Below are 22,202 nucleotides of genomic sequence, written 5' to 3'. Positions count from 1 at the left end.
CTTCATGCACATTCAAGATCAGCCAGATACAGATCTAATGAATGTTTGACATTAATAGATATCTACCTTTGGATGTTATTTTGAGGGAAATATTTCATGTTCATGTCTCGAAAGTTTATTTTGAGAATTTATGGGGGCGTCTTATATTTTAGATATGAACGGCATCGTAATGATTCTAGAGTTCTTTGTGAAACAATCAATACTTACTAAATATTGAGATACAAAAATTCAATATTTGTATTAATCCGGAAAGTTAAGAAAAAAATAGAAGCTGAATTGAAAAACATTACAATCATACAACATCAGGGACACAGACAGGACAGGGAGCGGTTTGCTTAATTGATTAAAAAAATAAATACAAAATTGTTTCCCCGGTCAAATCCAGTGCTTTGTGCGTGTGGTTTTCTTTTATTAACCAGCCCTATCGCTATGCATATAGACCTCGTTTTCAATACTGTTCAAGTTGCTAGAGAAAATACATCAGCGTAGCTTTTGCTCTTTGGTATGTTATTGAAATGGAAGTGAGATGGATATATACCACTGTAGAACTAAACTTCTTCTTTTCTTCAAGATCCTCGACTTTAGATTGAAAGTCAGTATCGAGAGCACACTTGTGTTGAAAGGAAGTGATGAACCTGTTGGCACCCGGGTTCCGCTCATTATCTCTCAATTTCGCACCTGCAAGAGAGAAAGGTAAGGGGGACGGAAGGCGGGAAATCATTGCCCATTTGGGACCTCGTCAGGGTGGTGATGAGGAGATTGTCAAGGAGATTGAAAACGGGAAGGATGAGTGAGAGGTCACATCATGGAAGTAATTCCATTGACAGGTTTCCATCTCGTCTCCCCATGTCATCGCATCAACCGTGCCATCTATCCCCAGACCCGATCGGCTCGGATCGACTTAAGATTCACGACACTCGGCAACGATTACGTTGTCCTCTCAATATCCCCTCATCATGTTCATTAAATAACTATCAACGCCTCAAAGACAGTTTCATGTCGTGGGTATGGTAGTTACCGACAAAAGTCCTCGTTAGTTTGTGTGTTGCACACTTGCAAGCACATCAGAAGGCGGAGACCTACACCTCATCTGAAAATCTCGTCAGCTTTTTTTTTAGGCCGGATTGATCCCTCGACGGAAGATGAAGTGAGGGGTCAAATCGATGCCTGTAATTCTATCAAACGGATTCTATCTCGCAGTCGATCGCGCTTGAAAAGTGCCGATAAGGTCATCGTGAAATCGTGACAAAATGAAAGAGAGAAAACAAAACAAAGTACAATATCAGTTGAACCTTTTTCTCTCAAAATTCAAAGATACAAGCCTTTGAATATTGGACTTCTGATTTAACAATAGTATAATGATATTCGGTTCCGAAAAAAATGAAAAGTGTAACTGTACAGATATGAATTTAAACGGTTAACATCAGTGTTGATCTTATGAATATAATGAGTCCTCTCTGCCAACCGAAATAATAGGATTTCATTTTTCTTTGAAGGCTGGCAAACGGGAAATTGTCCCTGCAGACAACGGATCTACTTGCACTCCATGATGTAGATCTAATCATTCACATCGGAACGAATGTCGTTGTTTATTCTGAACCGAATTGGGGTTTCCGTCAACATTTCGAACTGACGCACATGTATGCAAAGTCTAATAAAAATATTATCTCTCTGAAGATTTTTCATTTCTATCCTTTTGAAAATCTCGTTGAGAAAAAATACGGTCAGATTTGATAGTTGTTCCGAAACGCAATTCCACTTTCCAATAAAATCGAAGTTGCGAAGACAGATCGCCTTACCAATTTGAAGATGGCGGTACGTCCGGGTTTCATTTTAGCACCGAAATTCCGACTTGCTTTCGCAGCTGTGGAAACGATACTCGCCCAATTTTCCCTGGCCCCCTTTCTTCATTATGTACGGGAAGCCTACACCCCTTCGACACCCCATGTCTTCCTTTAAGGTATATTATCTAGGGCTTCACCTGAGTAAGGTGTGCGTAAAGGGGAGGTGATGTTTTAGAGAAAAGAAAAGACGAAAGAAAGAGTTGGAGCTTGACATCTCGGCAAATAAGGACGAAGAACATCTTTTCAGAGGAAAAAAACTCCAGGCCAATATTTGACCTGCATGGTTCATTTTAATGGAAACTAACCTTGTATAAACTGTGTAAAAATGTCAGGGGCGAGGATAGCTTGTTGATTGTTATTATATAGCTATTTTTTTTTATTTATTTGAAGGGATTTTTTAAAATCTTGCAATGAATGGAAGAAAGTGACTTGTGTTTTATGAAAGAACATTTTGTTGACAATTACGATATCAGTGGAAAAAAGGGATTTTGGAATTGAGAAGTTCTCACAATGGGGCTCAGAAACTGCTCTTTCCAAATTCCAAGTTCAATGGGGGCTGACACCAGTTAACCCCCTTGACCCCATCCTGATGGTCATTACCGATCCTCTCCCCTTATCCCCTTTGACGATGGGAGCTCAACCTTCATGCTGCCGTGCTGTTTATTCGCTACCGGCCGCTCGAGGGTAGAGATCAAAATGGGTAAGCCCGCTGAGTGACAAATATAGCTCATTCTGTGCCTTCAGCACTGCGGCGGATGGTGTGAGGAATTTATAATGTGAGAGATTGGAAATATGGCAGTGCGATGTATTAAAGCGGGTGCGAATTGCTGCTTCAATCCCCCCTTTCTTAGTGAAGGGTGATAGGTGATGATATTGGCTTATTTGAATTACCATACCGTTTATGCATGTCAATGTTCATATCTTTATTCTCCATTTAAAAGCTACACAGATGATACATCAAATATAATGGTATATCATTTGAAGTAACTTTCTCGAAATGATATGAAAAATAATGTACCAACATACCTGGGCTTTCTGCCATCATCCATAATACCAAAACCGCATTACTTGGCGACTCTCTACCCTTGATTTGGTGTGTAATAAGCACTATTCTACGTCATATGCATTGAGGCATATATTTTAAGTGCCCTCTGCCAGTTTTCTCAAATCGGTAAAATTCTGAAGTCGCTACTGAAACAAGAGATGTTTGACATTACAGAAATAAATGAATAATTTTTCACAGAGCGAAAATTTAAGTAAACCACTAAGTTTACATCTTCCGTAGATAGTGTATTGGAAATTTGTATTCGAAAACCAATTAAAAAAAAACTCTTTTATCAAATGTCTTTGTTTTTTTCTTGGGGAGGGGTTACATTGTGTCTCACCAGGACATTCCATTTCTCACTTTCCAACTCTCTTTTATCCTCCAACTATATTCGAATTTCGAAACATGGTATGCCTTGATGATGCTTCAGATGGAAAATACGCTGTGACATGTCAGTCGTTCCCTGTTTAACAAACCAAGTTTGCGCTGTGAGTGACTCTGGCATTGCTCTATACCTCAGTCGATATGAAGACAGTTCATTACTAATGACTTGAATGAAAAGAGCCACAAGTCACATTCACTCCAAACCCATACCGGACACGAAGTCAACCGCCAACAACTGTTGCGATGCGTGTTTCCGTCGTACATACACGCATCAGCGTCGCATTAAGGATATTCTTTCCGCATGTTGTCGTTACGTTGTAATGAAGGATGTAAAGCTTGGCAGGAAGGGTGATCGATATAGTTACGGTGGCTGGATTGTAGCATATATTGAATTGAGAATGAGGGGCCCCCCAAACCATGTACGTCGCTTCCGATATTATCATTAAACAAGGCATGGACAGGAGTGGATATATACCTCGAGGTACCTGCGTTGGAGGAACAAAACAACGACAACATTTCATGTTAATTCAGTATCATTCAGTGATGGATAGAGGCATGCATCAGATACACGTACTACAATACATGCTTTTTTTGGACATACTTGTCGTTTTGGGGAAGGAATTAAGTGTGCTCTGTCTGAAGGCTCCCCTTTTCGTGGTTTATTTCGAATGTTCTAATCGTTCTTTGGAACTACATAATTATGTCATAAATTTAGTTCATTACCGCTGTCCAAATAAGAGAATCTGACGTAGATAATACTACATGTACATGCATACACATTGCGTGGAACTGTATGTGGTCTTTCAGTTCTTACTGTTTCGCGCTCTCTTACATGCAATATCAGGACCCCCCCTCCCATTAACAAAGTCATAGAGTATCGGATTGAAAAGCATAGCTACGCTTACATACAAAACAAATAATCTGATTTTCCTGCATTCTCCTACTTTTATTGGCTTGACCTTTCCACTTCTCATGTACCAATTCATGAAGTTTCTGATTAAGAATCAGGAATAAAATTACGAATATCATGAGATGATAACGATTCTTATTTTAAAAAATCACGATAAAGATGAATGGCAGAGGATTCAGTCTAGGAAACTCGTGGAGACAAGTGAGCTTACGCAGTAATTCCACGGTTGGACAGAAGCCGTGGAACTGCCAAGTCCCTGCAGGTCACATCACGGCATTCTGCAAATTAAATAAACAGACATTAACTCTTCAACTACCGTCCTGACTGTACCAATGACGCAGCATATTCTCTGGCATGACTGTTGTAGTATCTCTGTGGTGATATACATGTACATACCGTTGATTATTTCGACGTTATGTGATGGCACTCCAGGCTTGTGACAGCTATAATTAGTCGACATCTGCAGAAATATTGTATTGACAGCTGACTGCAGTTCATCTGGACTGGCATCCTACCAATGAATGTCAACCTTCTGACACATTAACTGCCAGCCAGCTCAGTTCATGGACGTTAGTGTGTTCGTGTTTAATCCAATCGTCGACTTTAGATGATGGAATAAGTTGTTTAGCTATAATTCTTAAACTTATAAATATGCCACAAGGTACAAATTAATGATTGGGCTGTTCTGAGGCACTATGCATTACACTGGGTTTTCAAACTTACATTCTTGGAGGAGTATCTATAATTGGTCTCAAACTATAGTCAGATGGCTTTCGCTCTCGTACTTTTAAACCATTTCCAAGATACCAGACCGTGGTTCAAGACATTCACCCATTCTCAGTCGGTCTCTGCACGCGTCGTTTCCTACCTGATGATTCACATTATTATCAAGACATTACGTTTTCATGCATGTTTATTTTATCGACATCGGTGCAATGTTGCATGAAGCTAAACACCTTCCCGTCTTGCTGGTGGGTTCTTGTGACTTTATTCCCGACTTGTACATATTGTGTTGCTTTGAAGGTACACTTTTCAATGAATGAAATTAAAGGTTCTGAAAGAAAGTGCTTTTAATCGAACAATCGAAAGTCTGTTTTGCTGCTGACCGAAGAAAATCTTTAAAGTTGCGGTCAGTAGCAGGAGGTGTGTTGATTATGCCTCTACCTCAGACTTACAGGCGACGACGTGTACCTCTAAAGAGGAACGAACCCCTGGGCCAGACAATGCCGCAACTTCCGAGCCAGGAGCATTGACCCCTCCCACCCGCACACAGCTCTCTCGTTAACTTGCCATTAAGCAAAGTCTGTTTTCATATTGCTAAAATATCCATAATGCCGAATTAAAGTGACAGATGCCCATATTTTCGCTTCGCTATACAAACATACGGCAATGTATGGTGGACGTGAAGGCCCCATTGAACAACCGTACTTACTGCGATTTTTTTCTCTCTCTCTCTCTCTCTTTTCCTTTTCCTCTCTATTTTGTTCTTTTGTGGCACGATGAAGTGGATGCCAACCTGGGTGCAGATAGAAAGCTGCTGTATCAACACATCATTCACTTCATGTCATTTTTTTGACATGCGGAGTCGTCGGGGCGACTCGTTTTCTATCAAACCGGTTTAAACTCAGAATTATCGTCGTTCGTATAGGCGAGACATAGCAATGATGGCGATATGAGCTGTGATGGGTGGTGTTAACGTTTCCAGGTTATGTGATATCATGCAGTCTACATTCATCCATTTCATGTGCAGAGGACGCAGGTGGAGAAAGACCTAGCAGGGTTGACCCAGTTCGGATAGATTGAATTAGGCCAACACAACGTGTATGCTAATAACATTGATGGTTTATGTTCCTCCATGTTTTTCCCGTCGTAAACGAAGCAAAAAAGCTCCAGAACTTTGCTTGCGTATCGAATAAGCCAGATTATTTTAACTAACCTGAGAGGTACCCGTAGGGAAATGGGCGTTATGAGGGACTGATCAACCATTATCTTTACCAACACGGATTTTAATGGGTGGGCGCGTAAGAAATGAAGCATGGTAGATTCTTGTGGCGTACAGGGAATGAAACGGGGGTTCTCTCGACACACGCAAACGACTCGGGGCAAACTGCCATCACAAGCGAAACTTAGAGGCCTTTGTTGTGTTATGGACAGGTATTGGGTGTTGAGAAAACACGTGAGTCACTTCAATTTCACTATGCCTTCTGACGCTAAATTATTTCATGTCGTAGTATCGAAGTCAAGTGCCAATTTTGGCTTCCCATGTCTCGAGTGTAGTGAACTGGGCTAAGAAAGTACACATGGGTACGGTCGCCTGCGGTTGGACATTACCATCATCAAAACTGGATGTTATTCTTATAAACTGGCGAATTGATTGGGTTTCATTATCCGTTTAATTTGCCTCACCCGAAGTAATATTTCGACTTTTTCGAGCAATAATTGGAAAATGGAATACAACCCAAGACGAGCTATTTTGCCTATTTTTTAACTTGAAATTGATCTAGTTTATCAGTTCGGTACTGTACCAACAAGAACCATTCTATCCTTTGTATTCTGGTCATCGACAAAACAAATGAAACTTCACTCTCAAGACAACACAGACTCGGAAATATCACCATCAAACATGCAAGTTTTTTTCTTCCATTTTCTCTATATTCTCTGTCTCTGTCTGTCTCTCTCTCTCTTCACCGTTCATCCTTCTAGAAAGAGCACATGAATCACATCTCACAACACCCATGCATGTATTAATAAGGATCGCGTTGCAACGGTCATCGTGGAGATAGACAGAAGACTATCATGTTGTTGTATCAACTGCCTATGCCGAAGTTGATCCTTCAGAGACACACTCACACACTGATTTATTAATCAAGAAGAGACTTGAGAATAGGAAACCAAGATTTCCCCAGTGTACTCATGATACTCCTCACAGCCAATTGAATTAAGACGTTTATGGATACACTACTTCATCACAGGCGAATGTCCGGCGTCCGAGTTTTGATGAAGGCAATAGATCGAGAGACTGTCCTTAGGCTTTGCGTGTCTACGCTTAATAAATTGAATGTCCTCATCGGTTTACCTAATTATCTCTCGTCTAATGAGTTGAGATAGTCACAGTCGTTCACTGTGTGCAATCTGCGCGTCTTATATTAGGTAGTCGAAACCATTTAAAGGAACGGCTCAGACAGTCATGGGGAATTCAATGAAAGTTTGGTCAATCGTGCCAGGTATTGGCTCTATGGGTAAATCGTTTCCCTCCAACCAGGGAGTAGTCCAATGCCTTTATCATAGTAGATTCCATGTTTGTACCGTCGTCACGAATTTGGACGAAGGAGGATTTTCTATGAATGGAGTAATTTTCAGTCTGTAGGGTGAGCTTATATTCAGTCCATACGAAAGGCAAACAAATCTATGCATACGACAATTTTCTGTAGTCATCTTTGTTTTTATAAAGGAACTATTAAATAATAATTATGCAAGGGCTGTCGTGAATGTTGACATCTTACTCTGAACCTGCGCATATAAAGTGTCGCCAATTCTTAACGTGATGTGATGCGTTTCCTAATTCAGCGTATCTCGAGACATTAAACATTAATATTTACCCTACCCCCCCCCCCTTTCCTTCCTCTATGCATCACCCTCTCTTCTCTCTTCCACTCCCTCTTTATGTTCTGTCCCTGTCGCTTTCTGAACTTCTGTTCATTCTCAATGAATCAACGAAACATATTTTCCATACACAAACACCCATCTTCTCTTCATGCGTGGCAGCAAACGAAAAGGCCAACAGCAGACAGAAGTACAGAAGAACAAAAATAGGCATATTAATTTGCGAAGACCATATCCAATGTCTGCAAGAGTGATAGATTTACAGACTTGAGACAAGGGCGAAATAGATACCCTCGTAAATCAGGAGGGAAAATTGGGGGCCCCTCATAAAGCGGGAAGGTTTTATCCCATATGGATGAACTTTGAGCTGTCCACGAATATTGGAAGATATGATCGTAAATATTTTAACCCGATTGGTGACTGCGATCTCGAAGTTCACGAAAAATCATTCCTGAAAGATTGTTCTTTTGATATTTTTAATAATGTTCCCTGTGACTCATATCTCATTATCCGACCGACGAGGATAAACGGAAAGATTAGGTCCCGTTTCTCTACGACCGCCCCGTCCGTCGTAAAACTTAGATGAGAGAGAGCGACAAAGTAAATGTGAGAGAGACAGAGAAGAGAGAGAGAGAGAGAGAGAGAGAAAGGGGCGGGTATAGATAGAAAGTGAGAGTGAGAGAAATAGAGAGATAGAAAATTGGAGAGATATCGAAAGGGATGATACGTCATACAAACATAGATGGAGAATTTGGAGAGAAAATTTGATTTGGAGAAAATATGAATTCATAAGTGAAGGATATTTAAAGGCAGATAATACTGAGAATACAAATAAACGAGACTGAAGATTATCTCTTTTACGAGCAATGCCGTGTGGATTGGTCGTATAAAAGACAGCCGTGCTATTTTTTTTAATAGCTTTAATTCCTGCAAGATGCATCATTTCTTACTGAGAAAATACATAGTTCTGAACGTGCACTCAGAATGCAATGGCAACAACTATGTAGGTATTCGTGATTGGCGAATGCAGCGTTTTGCAAAAGGCGACAGTGCAATGTGTGTGGCTAGTCCGTGAACTACGAATTATGAAATATGAGTTTTATGCAATTATGCATTGACCGCGTGGGCATAAGTTGGCGCCGTTATTATGTTTGTGGATATAATGGATGTATTTTAGTTATTATTCACGAGAACATTCACACGTTCTCTGAAATTTATCGCATTTTCAAAATATCGTCCACTGGCCGCCAGAAGGCCATCACACTAAGAGCTATGAATGTCTATGGGGGTAACGGCTTTCTTGCGGGCTGCCAACAATGTATTGCTATTTGAAATTCGTCTCCAAATCATCCATCATTCTTGGGGTTGAGAACTGAATAATTTTGTAGCGGGCAACTTTTTAGAATACGTCGAGTAGTTTCATTCAGATATGGAAGCAGGCGGCCTCTATGCCTCACTGTAGACCACACCACATCGAAGTGATTTACATAATAATCACATGGCCGCGAGGTGACCCTAATATTTCTGCAGCATGAGCGTGCATTTTGTCTCCAGTTAGCTCAACTAGCTTGGAATAAATTTGAGGTCTAACCATCATCCCTCGCAACCCATTTTCCCCAGTCATCAATTCAATTTCCACCCCTAAACTATGCGTCATTCGCCGAATCAAATTTAAAAAAACTACAATTTTCACTCATCCGTGTTTCATTCGCCTTTCAATCTTTACCCATATTCACGTTAATTTACCGATATTAGTTTTATTCACTGCGTTCACTTTGTGTTGACCGCAATATAGCATTTGGGGGTAATTAGAACAATATGATTTTCTGCTCCGCGTGCTCTGTTGTGTTCTTATACACAAATCCACAATGAAACGCGCGTAGCCAGAGGGCTTTTATATGGGGGAGACATGGTGTTTTCCCTGCCCACATTTGCTTCGCCGTATAGAGCATACTTCACCCATTATGATACGGTATACACATTAGAATACGATCCTTCGTAAATGTTACAGTCGTAAAGACGTCAATTTAGATAGGGTAACGAGAAGTGACACTGTCATGAGTGCTTTACATTAAACTTGGCTTATGTTCAACAAATATTCATGTTTGAAAATATCAGACATTAAGGCAGCTTATGATAATTATGATGTAATAATTTTGATGGATTAGAGAAGCGACACGATTTTTTTTCTCTATAATTATGATTTACTTCTTCACTTGTTTTATTTTGCATTTCGAAACAGGATAAGAATAGATCATGAGGATAATCAAATTTATGGAAAGGTTAAGATTAAACAGAATCTTATTTTGCACACAAATCCTGTGGGGCAAAACTTATTAGTTAAAAGGTCCTAAGTAAATTAGTAATATTTTCATTTCGACAATACATTTCGTATCATATAGCTTCCCCAAATTACTCTTTAATTTCGATATGGTCACAATGTTGACGGGCATTGAAACGTGGCGCCGTCACATCATGTTTTCACATGCTGGTAATTCGTATTGGTCGTATTGAGATGGAGGACAGAAATAGAGCCCGTAAAACGTAAGCGTCTGTCTCTGTAAACAATAGCTTGACCAATTGACCGTGCTCTAAACCTTATTAATCATCCTATTTATGACTATGATATGATATGATTAATCTTTACTGTACATAACCCCATTTTTCGGTCGCCATCCGCTGCTATTTTAGCCTTCAGCAGTAGACGGGAATGCATTGCGGGCGCCACATCGAGACTCCCAAGTGAGGCTTTTGTACGCGACCGTATCCTCGCACGCACCATCGCAAGAGTGTGTCTACTTCGTAATGGGCAGTGTGAGACCTCGTGGATGACTCACTGTGTGTAGTGCCAGTGAGTGTGACGGTGTGAAAACTGTCCCCCGGCGAAAATGTCGTCCACGACTACAGCTCAGACAGGAGAATGATGTGGATTCTCCTCCAAAGTCATGTCTGTGGATTGAGTAGCTTCTGACCTTTATGAATAAGATATGAAGAGTTAGATATCGCTGACTGTATGTCTCTGCATGTTGTGGTGATACCATTAATGCAATTGTACAATCTATGTAATGAAAATGTTTTGAATTCATGTCAAGGAAACACAACTGTATTTTATTTCTAAAATTAATTTGTATTGTTTGGAATCTGGAATCAATAAAAAAAACTATTGAAAACAATATATATAGACAGCCGATCTGTAAAGTTGTCAACGTAAGAAATCAGAATGACATGATTTGAACATTTTGGATGCAGTTTCCCCTAAGGAAAAAAAACAACTATCAACTAATGAACAATGGACTTTTCTTGTTTTCAAGCGTATAATGTGTGTGGCATTTCTGCCTCAAAATGCAAATACTGCTTTGATTTTTAAGTCAGTTATTCACTTCAGTGATAACTACTGTCAATCAATCACCATGTCTTAACCTACAATGTCCTACTCTTGATCTCGGACACAATATCAATACCACGGACGTCTTCTCATCCATCTCTCCATGAAGTTAGATGCAGATGCGAATGAAAGACGTGTCCATTATGTGTAAGGTCAGGCAACCCTCTCTGTATTGTCATATGGTAGTTCTATATGGTCACTCCTGTTTGCTACAGGAAGCCTTCAAAGGAACTCGGGAGATATTGGTGTTTGCTTTTCGATTTTCCACGCCATGTACTTCGATGATTAACCTGCTTGTTCTCAAACTCTTCACACCGTCAACTTTATACTTTGCATTTCTGCCCTTCTTGTGAACAATGTGAAAGGGGGCAATGACAAATCTTGATATACTTTAGCTTATATACACATGAATAAATTGTGCATTTTCTGAGTTAAAATAATATATATTTGTTTGCAATAATGAATAATATTGTACAGTTCAATGTATAGACTCTAGCTAGTTATGTAAAGTATACACATGAGTGTTACGTGAACATTGTCTCCCATTCCTGGATATCTACATTCCTCTGAATCAAAGCACGTTTCGTAAACTTTTGCAATGCGAATGATCTTTAAACACACGAGCATCACCTTTTGACACCTTACACCAAATTGTCATATTTGAAGTGACATTAACCTCGCAATAGTTGGGCCAACATCATCATCATCATCATTATCATCGTCATTTTTGACGTCATAATTCAGGGCATGGATAAGTTTAAGTTTCCGTTGTAAGTTTAATGTGCTCTCGACTTCAGTTATAATCCGTACAAACATCTATGGAATGATGTTTTTCTCCTCCAACGCTCCCCATTTTCTTCTACGCCCAGCATCTCCTCTCTCGTCGAAATTTTATACGCAATTACTGCCAGTCATAATACTAATTTAACATCGTCATTTGGCTTACACAGTCATCTTGATAACTGGGGAGAGGTCATGAATGTCAAAAATTCATAATTTCCTCTCCAATACACTCGGCCATGCATCAGTAGTCATTGATGTACGTTCAAATCAGCTAATCATGCAGACGAGAATATATGCCTGATTCGACGATTGGACTCGATCAAGTAAATGAATCGTGATAAATTTCCCCTGCAACCTTTGAGGTTATTATCATAAGCCGCCCATTCTATGCAAATGCCCCTTAGTTTTTTTTAAAAGAAATATTCGTTGGTGAAGTCGCAATGGTTAGTAGTTTGTTGATGGTTCTTCTAAATTATAATTATAACCTTAGAAATTAATCAAACAAACAAACAACACAATGTCAATGCTTTATGCTTGGTCTTCCGTCATAGTTGAATAACTTTTAATCTAACAGGCATTCAAAGCGCTCCCACTTTCCCAACATTTCCTACATTGTTAGTTGACTTAAAAATATTTCCGTTTCTTTCATGTCTTGAATACGTGCATTTACGATAAAGAGACAAAATGACTCATATAATATATGACTTAGACAAGAGGCTACTACCTTGAGACCAGTACTACTACGAAACGTTTGAATTTTGTTTTCCGTTCCATTCATATTTTTCATTTCATTTTTCCTTCAGGACTTTATTCCTACTTTTCTTACTGTTCCTACTTGTTGGCCATCTTTAATGAAATATAATGTAGTTTTTCATCCAGATACGTAAATTGAAACATGGCATTACCCATAATAATCTTGTGATAATAAATTTAATTTCTTTTTTGTCTCTTACAGTATTCATTCAAGACCGTGTACCCTCCCTCCTGTGCATGCCAAAGAACTCGAGTGACTCCGCGGGAAAAGTTGCCTCACATTATGACGTAGAGAACGAGCCGTATGGAAGCGACATGGACTGCACCTTCACAATGAATGCCAAACAAGGACAACGTATAAATATTAGGTGAGCCTTTCAATATTACTTCTCGTTAAAGTTTAGGAGGATGATACAGGGAAAACCCATGAAAATAAATTTCGGCTCCTCTATCTGCTTAAATGCTTTGTCATATTACCTGCTTGTTTGATTGTTTTTATTTTAAATATTTTTTATAATGTATTTCTCTTGAAGGATGGTAATATAGGGGATCAGCCTTGACAGGCCAATGACCTTTGTTGATCCCTTGCATCCACCGCCCTCCATCCTTCTTTCACAGTACCATGTCAATGAATGTTTTTATATTTATATTGTTTGATTTATACTCATTTGTTTGTATATCTTCTAATGTGTTTTTAAAGAGATGTGAAATAAAATTGAATTGAATTGAATTGTATTGAATTGAATCTAAGATCCCCCAAAAGTGTTACATGTATAATTCTTTACCATGCACTTCAAAGGGATCTAAGACCACACAGGAAGTGTCATTGAACTTCGAGTAATAATAGTTTCTTGCAAAAAGCCCTGTCTTAGATGTACACCCTGTTTTGATCATAACATAGGTCTATTACAATCATCATTCCAATTCGATTATGAATATGAAAACCATGTCAACGGCAGTACATAGCAATTATGTCATGTTAAAAGATGAGTTATGTTTCATAAGTTCATAATTTGTTAAGTTATTGAAAGAAGATGATTCTGGAATCTGCATGTGGTAATCTTTTCTTCTTTGCTCGCAGGTTCGACTATTTTGACGTCGCAAGATCGTACGACAGCCGCGAGGGAAGGTGTCGGTCAGAAGGCGATTCATTGTCCATCTACGAGTCTGGAAATATCTTCCTTATCAAGAGTAACATTCTGACGCCAGAGGTACGACTTTGTGGCGGCACCGGCAAATTTCCCGATGACTACCAATCGGTTAGCAACGTGGTCACTGTACGATTCAAAACGGACGAGTACCCGAGTCCAGACAACGGCATCAAGTTCACATATACAGCCTTCTTACAGCCACAAGGTACACTACACTACACAAGTCATTAAGAAAGATTTAAAGCCCCGTCGCACTAGTTTGGCCAGGAGGGATAAGACATCCCTGCATGGTCACTGGCAGGTGGTTATCTCATCAAATAAGCTCTCAATATTATTAACATAAGAAAAAGAGGATCATGGGGGACCAACGCTCACCGATTAGGCATTGTTTGCAATATAGGGGGCGCAATTAGTTATAAGTAGTGCAGTGGGGCTTTAATTAATTGACAAAAAAATGAGGGAGGGTGTAGTTCTTTAAGGTTTAAAAAAAAAATATATATTCAAGATCATGTTAGATTGTTTGGTACATAACAAAACTTTTGACAATAATAGGAAAAGTCATCAATATCATGGCTAGATGATGGTGAAACTGGACCAACTCAAATGGTAGATTATAGATGTAATTGCTAAAGAATTTTTGTTGTTCTGGGCACTGTTTGCTCTCCCACAGCTTTTCCTTTGGAATACTGTTGTTTCTGTGAAACACAAAAGCACATTTTTTTAGGATCAGCATGTAAATCTAGTGGAGTTACTGTAATGAAAAACATGTGAATCGGATGATCATGGATTCATGACTGTGCCCTCATTTAATTTGGCTCTGAATGAAATTTTAATTTTTCTGTTCCCCTTTCCATCACAGAGCGAACTCCAGAGTGTTTCATGTGTAACGATGGCACGATGTGTATAGACCCCTTGCTGACGTGTAACGGCATGCCAAACTGTAATGACGATAGTGATGAGGAACCCAGTAACTGTAAAGCATGTAAGTACATGAAAGGGAAGCATCGAATATCACAGAATACGTAGACCTGTTTACTAACATAGGCAAATGTATGGTTTTATCTTTCCTGGGGACCTATTGAGGAGTTATTACATTAACCTGTTATTAATGAATGAATTACAATACTTAGAATCCAGTTTGCTAACATTACTTGTTGTTATGTCAAGCAAGCCTCGGCAAACTTTTAGGTTGTCAAGAACAACCTTTGCTTAAAGAGTATGTATAAGATTTGAAAATGTTAGTAAATCGGTCTATTATGGAGTATCAAGAGTGTAGTCCTGAGGTTTATTTGCTTCTTTGTCGATGTGGTTAGATCCCAATGCTGATGAACTCCTGTGATGCCTCTTGAATCTTCATAGGCTCATCTACCTATTTCAAGTCATTCCCTCTAGTTTCCTTTCATAACATCCAACCCAAATTACAATTTGAAATTGTACATTTGTAATATGTTATTGAAATTGCAAATTTGTAATATGTTATCTATAATTTCTATGTTGGCGTTACATATGCTCGTGCCTCGCCTTTCTTTATATTTTTATTGTTTATCCTTGATTTGTTACTTGATTTGTCTTATTTGTCCTTATGCTATATTTTTACCAGTCTTCTGAGTGCATCAGTTGGTTGGGCGGAGGGACCTTCACGGTTACAGTAATTAAGTTTGCTCTCTTCTTCCCTGGCCGCCATCTTTTGCACTCAGAATATTGCTACAAAAATTTGTATTTGCACATTTGTTGTCATTCCAATTTTGTATTTACCATGTTTATATTGTTAAATTGTTATATTTCTTGAAAGTGCCGAATAAATAATACAATACAATACAATACAATTGGGTCCTTCAAGTAGGGGGAGTACAGAGTTATAATAGCTGCATTTACACTGGAACCAAAAATCATTGGTTTTTCTCACATGTTGATGTTTCGCCAGCAGTTGCTATGCAACCACAACAAAAAAAAAATCAATATCGAAAAAATCCACCCTAGAGTGTTATTTTTGCCAAAGTCTGCCAAAGTTTCACTGATGTTTGCAGTGTAAATGCAAACTTTGGTGAGATACAATTTTTTGCTCACGTGACTCTACTCGCTTCCATGCTAACACATGCAGAGCATCGATGAGTGGCGCTTGCGCACTACTCAGCCCAAAATCGGTATGAGCAGACTTCAATGTTTTTTATGGGTTTTTCCAGTAGTGTAAATTGTAGTCCAAAAAGTGGATGATTTTTCTAAATGGTGTTTGAGCTTAATGTCTTCAATTTCGTTTGCCTGTAAGAAAGTTTTAAATATGATGAAGTCATTCTCCTCCCCTGCAAACCTTTGCTAAAAATTGCAGTTAAGTCATTCCCTCCCCTACTGCTGTATTGCAGTTAATAGTAAGAGATGTTGTTAAACAGACCTGTTTTCTAATGTTCTGATTGCATGAAGCAAGATCAACTGTAGCAGAAACATTAATACTATTGTTTTTTTTCTCTATCTTTATGTTCTTCTTCTCTTCTATTTCCATGCAGCTACCAATATTTTTGAGAAAGGTATTGAAACGCTAGGTGTACCCGTCATGGCAGCGATAGGTGCCGCCGTTGGCCTTCTGCTTCTATGTCTCATCGTACTATGTATTGTATGCTGCTGCTGCTGCTCCAAACGAAACAACCCCTCAGACCAGAAGGCACAATACAGGGCGCCACCTACGCCAAGACCCGGTTCATATCCTTCCCACAATTCCAACTACTCATCCTATTCATCGCAAGCATCAAACGGCAACACCAACGGCACGGCGGGAAGGCCCTACCCTAACTTTCCACCCGGCTACCCTCCTTTCCACAACGGGGGATACAGTGTAGGGTACAACTACGAGAACGGGAGGATGGAGTTCCCGCAGAAAGTCTAGGGACAGCACCCCTCGGCCATATTATGACTATCACATTGCATAAGAATTATGATGTACTTTTGCACTGTAGCATATATCTAATTTAAGAACTCACCTTTTTCTATTATTTATACGTACGTTCGTGGTGGAAGTTATTCTGTCAATTGGAAAAATGATGAGTTCGTTTTTTTCTCATATAAATGGACATTTTATTTTGTACAGGAACTGCTTGCTCACCATGTAGTACAAGATTAGAAATTAGCGGGATTGACAGCTCACTAACGCTTGTGGAAATGTACATAGAGGTAGCACTCGGCTCAAAGAAGGTAGCTTTTGTATTGATAAAGTCATGTAACAGATAAAAAGTCTATAATACGCTATTTGCTCAGCTTTTTTCATTCAAACAAATTATATTCTACAAATTGCCAAAGATGTAGAATAACTGAGATGTTTTTCTTTCCTCTAAGGCAGGGAAATATCCGTATAAATGCCAGCATCATTGTTTTCATGTGATATTGCTTGTGTATCGACTAGTGTATCACCTAGTGTATCACCAAGGCAAAGGAGATGAAATTTTGCAAACTTTATCAGTTATCGTGGGAAACTTCGTATGTTTTGTACTTAATGTTTACACATGGGACCAAGGTTTGTTTACCTGTTAGTATTTATATGCCTAATGTCATACGCTGTATAGGATCGGATTAATTATATCTCTCTTGCGAGGGAAAACCTTTGAAATGAAAGAATAATAACAAACAAATATGAGGAAAGATTTTAAAGGGGTTTAGTTTCAATGTTTAGAGGTATTGCCAAATATTTGAATCACATATATCGTATCCCACTTTATGGTACAATAAACATTTGTGGCAACAAGGTTGTTGAAATCATAAATGGCTCAATCTTGGGCCAGTGACCAAACTTTGTATTTCATCTGGCTATTCGCACAGAAGCATTCTATCAAAAAGTGTGATGCAATTCGATTGAATCTATGACGCTAGTATAAAGAAAAGTTCTTCTTCCTTATCTTCATTTTTTTTCTCATGGAAATTGATTTTCCAGAAGAGGCGAGCTGTAAATGTATACTGAGCACTGACCAAACAAAATCGTCACAGAAGACAAAAAGTAACAAGTTACATTCATCATTAGCATTCCCTTCGTCTGCACGATAATATCAACACGATTTTTGTTATATCTTAAGACGCTCAAGAATGATACAAACACCATCTTTCATTTCCTTTGAATGATATACTAATGTACTTTGCTGACAATCGAATATCTCTTAGCCGTCTATGGTAGGTTCTGCAGGCTTGTATGAAAAGCGTTTCAAAATAACGGAGTAAGCTGTGAGGAAACCACGTCACGATGTTTATTATTCTGCAGCGCCGCTGAGGCAAATAATTACATCCATCTTACAAAGTATCAATGCGCTGAAGCAGTGGATGATATAAATAGTTTCCATCGTGAAACTCTTCCGGAAATGGAGAGAGGGAACGCACGGTATTTGCACTTTGAAATAGGATTATCGCACACCGCCGCGTCGCATTGTCCAATAAAAATGCGTTCTTTTCTTCTAATTGCATCAAAAGCGTTTTGTGCACATTTACAGCATAATTTGAAAAGACGACTGTCATGTAAAATCCCTTACGGTTTTTCCGACTGAACAATTTTGCACATTAAAAGGATACAGCACACGCGTGGGAACACAACATGCCAATAAAACGGAACCTAATGATGAAAATATTGCAGTCAACCCTGCGATGTCTTCAGCTGTGCTTGTACTTTTATTGTTTATTTTGTCGTGCGCTGACGCTTGTTTTGATTTAAGAGGACTGATGTAATGTTTTTCATGAAATATGTGATGCCCATTGCGCACGAAGCGTCATTTTGCTGACGTTACGTTGCGGCAGTCACTAATGAGTGGTCTTTGACGCACGGAATGGGACTGACATCTCACACCAAAAAAAAAGAGTGCGAAATGTAACGCTGCAAGGAATGTGTCAGTTTACTGGCGTACGCGCTAATTTGCTTCTGTGATTTGCTTGGCGCACGCGCATAACGCAAGCAAAGGAAATAGCGTCTCGTGTACAATGGGTGTAAAAGAGCGTATACTGTCATGATTGCCGAAATTTCTGTAAAAGATGGAAATATCTGTTTTTGTAAAGAACCTTTCTTTTTTAAATGTATGCATCTGTAATATAACAAGACTGCAGTCAGATAATGTATTCGTTTTTCGACAGCAATGAGCGTTACTGTTGAATATCGGGAATATGGGATATTAATCTATCTTAATTGTAGCATCGAAAGAATTTCAATTGAATTTATTCTTAACTTATTTTCTTTCTTTCATCTCAAGATCGCCAAAGTTCTCGGGCTTAAAGACAAACTGAGCCCAGCATTAATATGTATTCAGCTAATAAATATATTGCCAAATCTTTATCGCATGTTCCACATTTTAACCATTTTTCCAACTCTTTGCACTAGACCTTATCTGTAAAAATGATATTTTCCTGCTTTTATTTACATTTTATCAGGGGCGTGTGTTTTTGATAGAGCACTGTAGTCGGGTAGTGTGACAACACATGTAACATTAAATGCCATTTTAACTTATTGCTTTATTTAGATGCATCGCTAACAACATTAGAAATGATTTGTACCTTTTATACTCGAGGGAGACTGATGACTTATTGCCGTTTTAAAGCTCAACCTCGGCGCGTCGATGCGCTGATATATCATATTTTCGATGGGTCGTTGATTATAATTACTTGAGGATAAACGGGAGGGTGGATCTCCAAATGCCATTCATATCGTAATGGTACTTTGGAACTCATGATTGTTCACATTTCTCTTCTCCTTTAATCCGTCTTTTTCTTCTCCTTTATTGTTCTTCTTCTCTCTCTGTCTCACCGTTCTCTGTTTCAATTCCTCTATTCTACGTATACATAACAGGTTTAGCTAAATTTTATATGTGAACGTTTGTCTGTCTTTTTTTATCATTACATTGTATAATAATTATACAGTTTGGAATTAACCATGCCACAATTTTTGAGCGAGTCTATATCAAATGTTGATTCTTCGCACGTCGCCCAAAGTGTAGCTCTAGAAAACCTGCTAGTCCAAACAAGATCGTATTTGATATTAAATGTACTATATTTGTAAAACTACGTTCATGTAAAATGTAAGATAGTCCAGAGTCAAATTTATCATGCCTCTAAGTATGCTGAATACGTAGACCATGATGTTGTGTAGGATACGATATGTAATTGTATTGGACATTATAAACTGTTTGTAAATAAGAATGTGTCTTCGTTAGAATGTGAATGAGATTATTGTTACCCTAGATGCTACATGTTGATGCAAAAAATGAACTTTTCTTACTCCAAAGGCCTGATGTTTTGTTCACTGATGTCTGAAATTGTTCATGATAGATGAATTGTCCTGCCATTTTTTTTGGATTATCCACCAGTGCTTGTTTGAAATGAACAATTAACTCTGCATTGTTACATGGATGCTGCCCTATGAATTCGGCCTATGCATTCGTAATACTTTAATATCGCCATTCTGCTATGATTGCTTTTGTGATGGTCAAGGTTAACGTGGTGCTTGTACATGAAATGCAATTATTTTCTTTTTTGTTCATTAATTAAGAATGCATATTAAACACAATGTTCGTTTTCGTGCATTTGGTTGGTTTAAATGTATGATCAAACTGTGCGTTGCTTTTCTGGCGCATAAAGTCCATCCATTCAAAAGCATATTTTGTATAAGTGGTTCTTTTAGAAAACGGGTATATTATGTATTATTAACATTGTAGTGTAATCGATAATTTTCATTATATTTTACTTTGTCAAGTGTCAACAACTTCACAACGACGTAGTTACCCCTTATTGTTTGTTATGTGGACCGTATTTGCCAGAGGTAGGGCTGCTTTGACGACTGGTGCGATCTATGACGCACGATGGAAGGGGGATATCGGAAGGACATTGTCCCTCTCCCCAAACAAAATATATATAACAATAATGATAATAAAATGAAAATATAATGAGAATAATTTTGTAATAACAATAATGATAACAGTGTACCCACTGCGGTGAATTACTGGGGCATGGGATGAACGCCCTCTACAGACTTGATTAGTGCAGGTAATAGCACTTTCGAAATAACGCATCGTGTGCAACTTGAAATGAAGTGCAGATATCTTGCAGAAAAATTGCATAATTTAAACAAAAATGGATTACTAAAAAGGTACAAGACAAGATTAATCAAGTTTTAACACTTATCCAATCAATTAGTTTTATAAAGTTCACATAATTTTGCTGTGGTACTATGACTGGTCGATGTTTTCCGAGTAATGTGAACATTGCTTAATCTAGGTTTCAGACCTCAAGCGGAATCTCACTTTGCTTCTTGCGTGTCGATATTGTAACTCTTTTTACTCTTGATATCGTTAAAGAAATCATAGTTTTTGTTTCAGACTGTACACGTGACAGTGTTATTATTTTCAAACTGAGACTCTTTTAATGAAATCCAATTAGGATTTTTTATAATTATTATAATGGAATCTTAGGAACAGTATAGATACTGTTATTGTTTTAGTATAAAAACCTATTTTACTTGTGTTAACTTGTTCATTGTGAGAATGAAATACGAGATTTGTGTTCACGTATACAGTATAAATAAATACTGTTAATTTCTATTTGCGATTGTGATGTTTTTGCAAAATTTTAGGTTTATTTCGTTGTACCAGGTCTATTTTGTATTCATTCCCGTCTCGCTTTGTAATTTAAAAGCACCCCCTTTAAATGTATTATGCATTTTCTAAGTTTTGCATGTATCAATAAAAACAAGTTTTTGAATTGTACATAAAAAATAACATCGTCCTGATTTTGGTGTAATATGTGTTGCTTATTTCTACTGATTATAATTATTGTATGTACGTGGACGCAGGGTATCCGACGTTCTCTCTCTGTGTGTGTGTGTCTCTCTCTCTCTCTCAATGGATAGTACGATAAGCGGATGCGGAGAGGGTTGTAAGAAAGTGGGGGGGGGGGGGCAATGGGATGATGGGGATAAACGTAGCAATATTTAGGGATGGGAGTTTCCTGTTGATTGAGAAGAACGTGGTGGAAGATTAAAGATTTTGTTTGCTGATGAGGAGGAGGAAGAAGTAGAGCATGATGACGATAACGATGATGATGATGAACATAAGCGTGTTTAAAAATGGTAAATGTAATGAATGGTGATGATGATGAACGTGATGGTGATTAGGAGGAAGAGAAGTTGGTGGTAGTAAACGCTGATGGAGATCATGGGATAAGGTTCATCAGAAAAACTAAATAATTGGGATGGTGATGAAGCTATCAAATTAAAAATTGTGATTAAATAATACAAAGGCGAGAGTTACTTTAATGACGGTCCTTTTTTTTTGTATTGATAACCCGAAGGTCTTCTTTTCCAATTGATATGATTTTACATGATAATAGTAAGGTA

At 38.4% G+C, this 22,202-nt stretch overlaps 1 protein-coding gene across 1 annotated transcript; it reads left to right on the top strand.

Annotated features, from left to right (window-relative positions):
* Positions 1-12,884: 12,884 nt before the first annotated feature.
* LOC752684 (protein shisa-5) lies at positions 12,885-21,585 on the top strand. The gene is made up of 4 exons (XM_030975234.1): positions 12,885-13,075; positions 13,789-14,063; positions 14,718-14,840; positions 16,360-21,585. The coding sequence occupies exons 1-4, from the start codon at positions 12,945-12,947 to the stop codon at positions 16,734-16,736; spliced, it is 906 nt and encodes a 301-aa protein (XP_030831094.1). The 5' UTR covers positions 12,885-12,944; the 3' UTR covers positions 16,737-21,585.
* Positions 21,586-22,202: the final 617 nt, after the last annotated feature.

This window comes from Strongylocentrotus purpuratus, unplaced genomic scaffold, assembly GCF_000002235.5.
Source record: "Strongylocentrotus purpuratus isolate Spur 01 unplaced genomic scaffold, Spur_5.0 spur5_scaffold_8, whole genome shotgun sequence".
Taxonomy (NCBI): domain Eukaryota; kingdom Metazoa; phylum Echinodermata; class Echinoidea; order Camarodonta; family Strongylocentrotidae; genus Strongylocentrotus; species Strongylocentrotus purpuratus.
Note: the sequence above shows the minus strand (reverse complement) of the source record. Positions and strands in the feature narration are given on the sequence as shown.

Excerpts from the sequence above, each read along its gene's own strand:
- LOC752684 (XM_030975234.1), top strand. The coding sequence starts at position 12,945 with ATGCCAAAGAACTCGAGTGACTCCGCGGGAAAAGTTGCCTCACATTAT. Across the intron at positions 14,064-14,717 it reads AGCCTTCTTACAGCCACAAG|AGCGAACTCCAGAGTGTTTC; the intron begins GTACACTACACT and ends TTTCCATCACAG. Across the intron at positions 14,841-16,359 it reads ACCCAGTAACTGTAAAGCAT|CTACCAATATTTTTGAGAAA; the intron begins GTAAGTACATGA and ends ATTTCCATGCAG.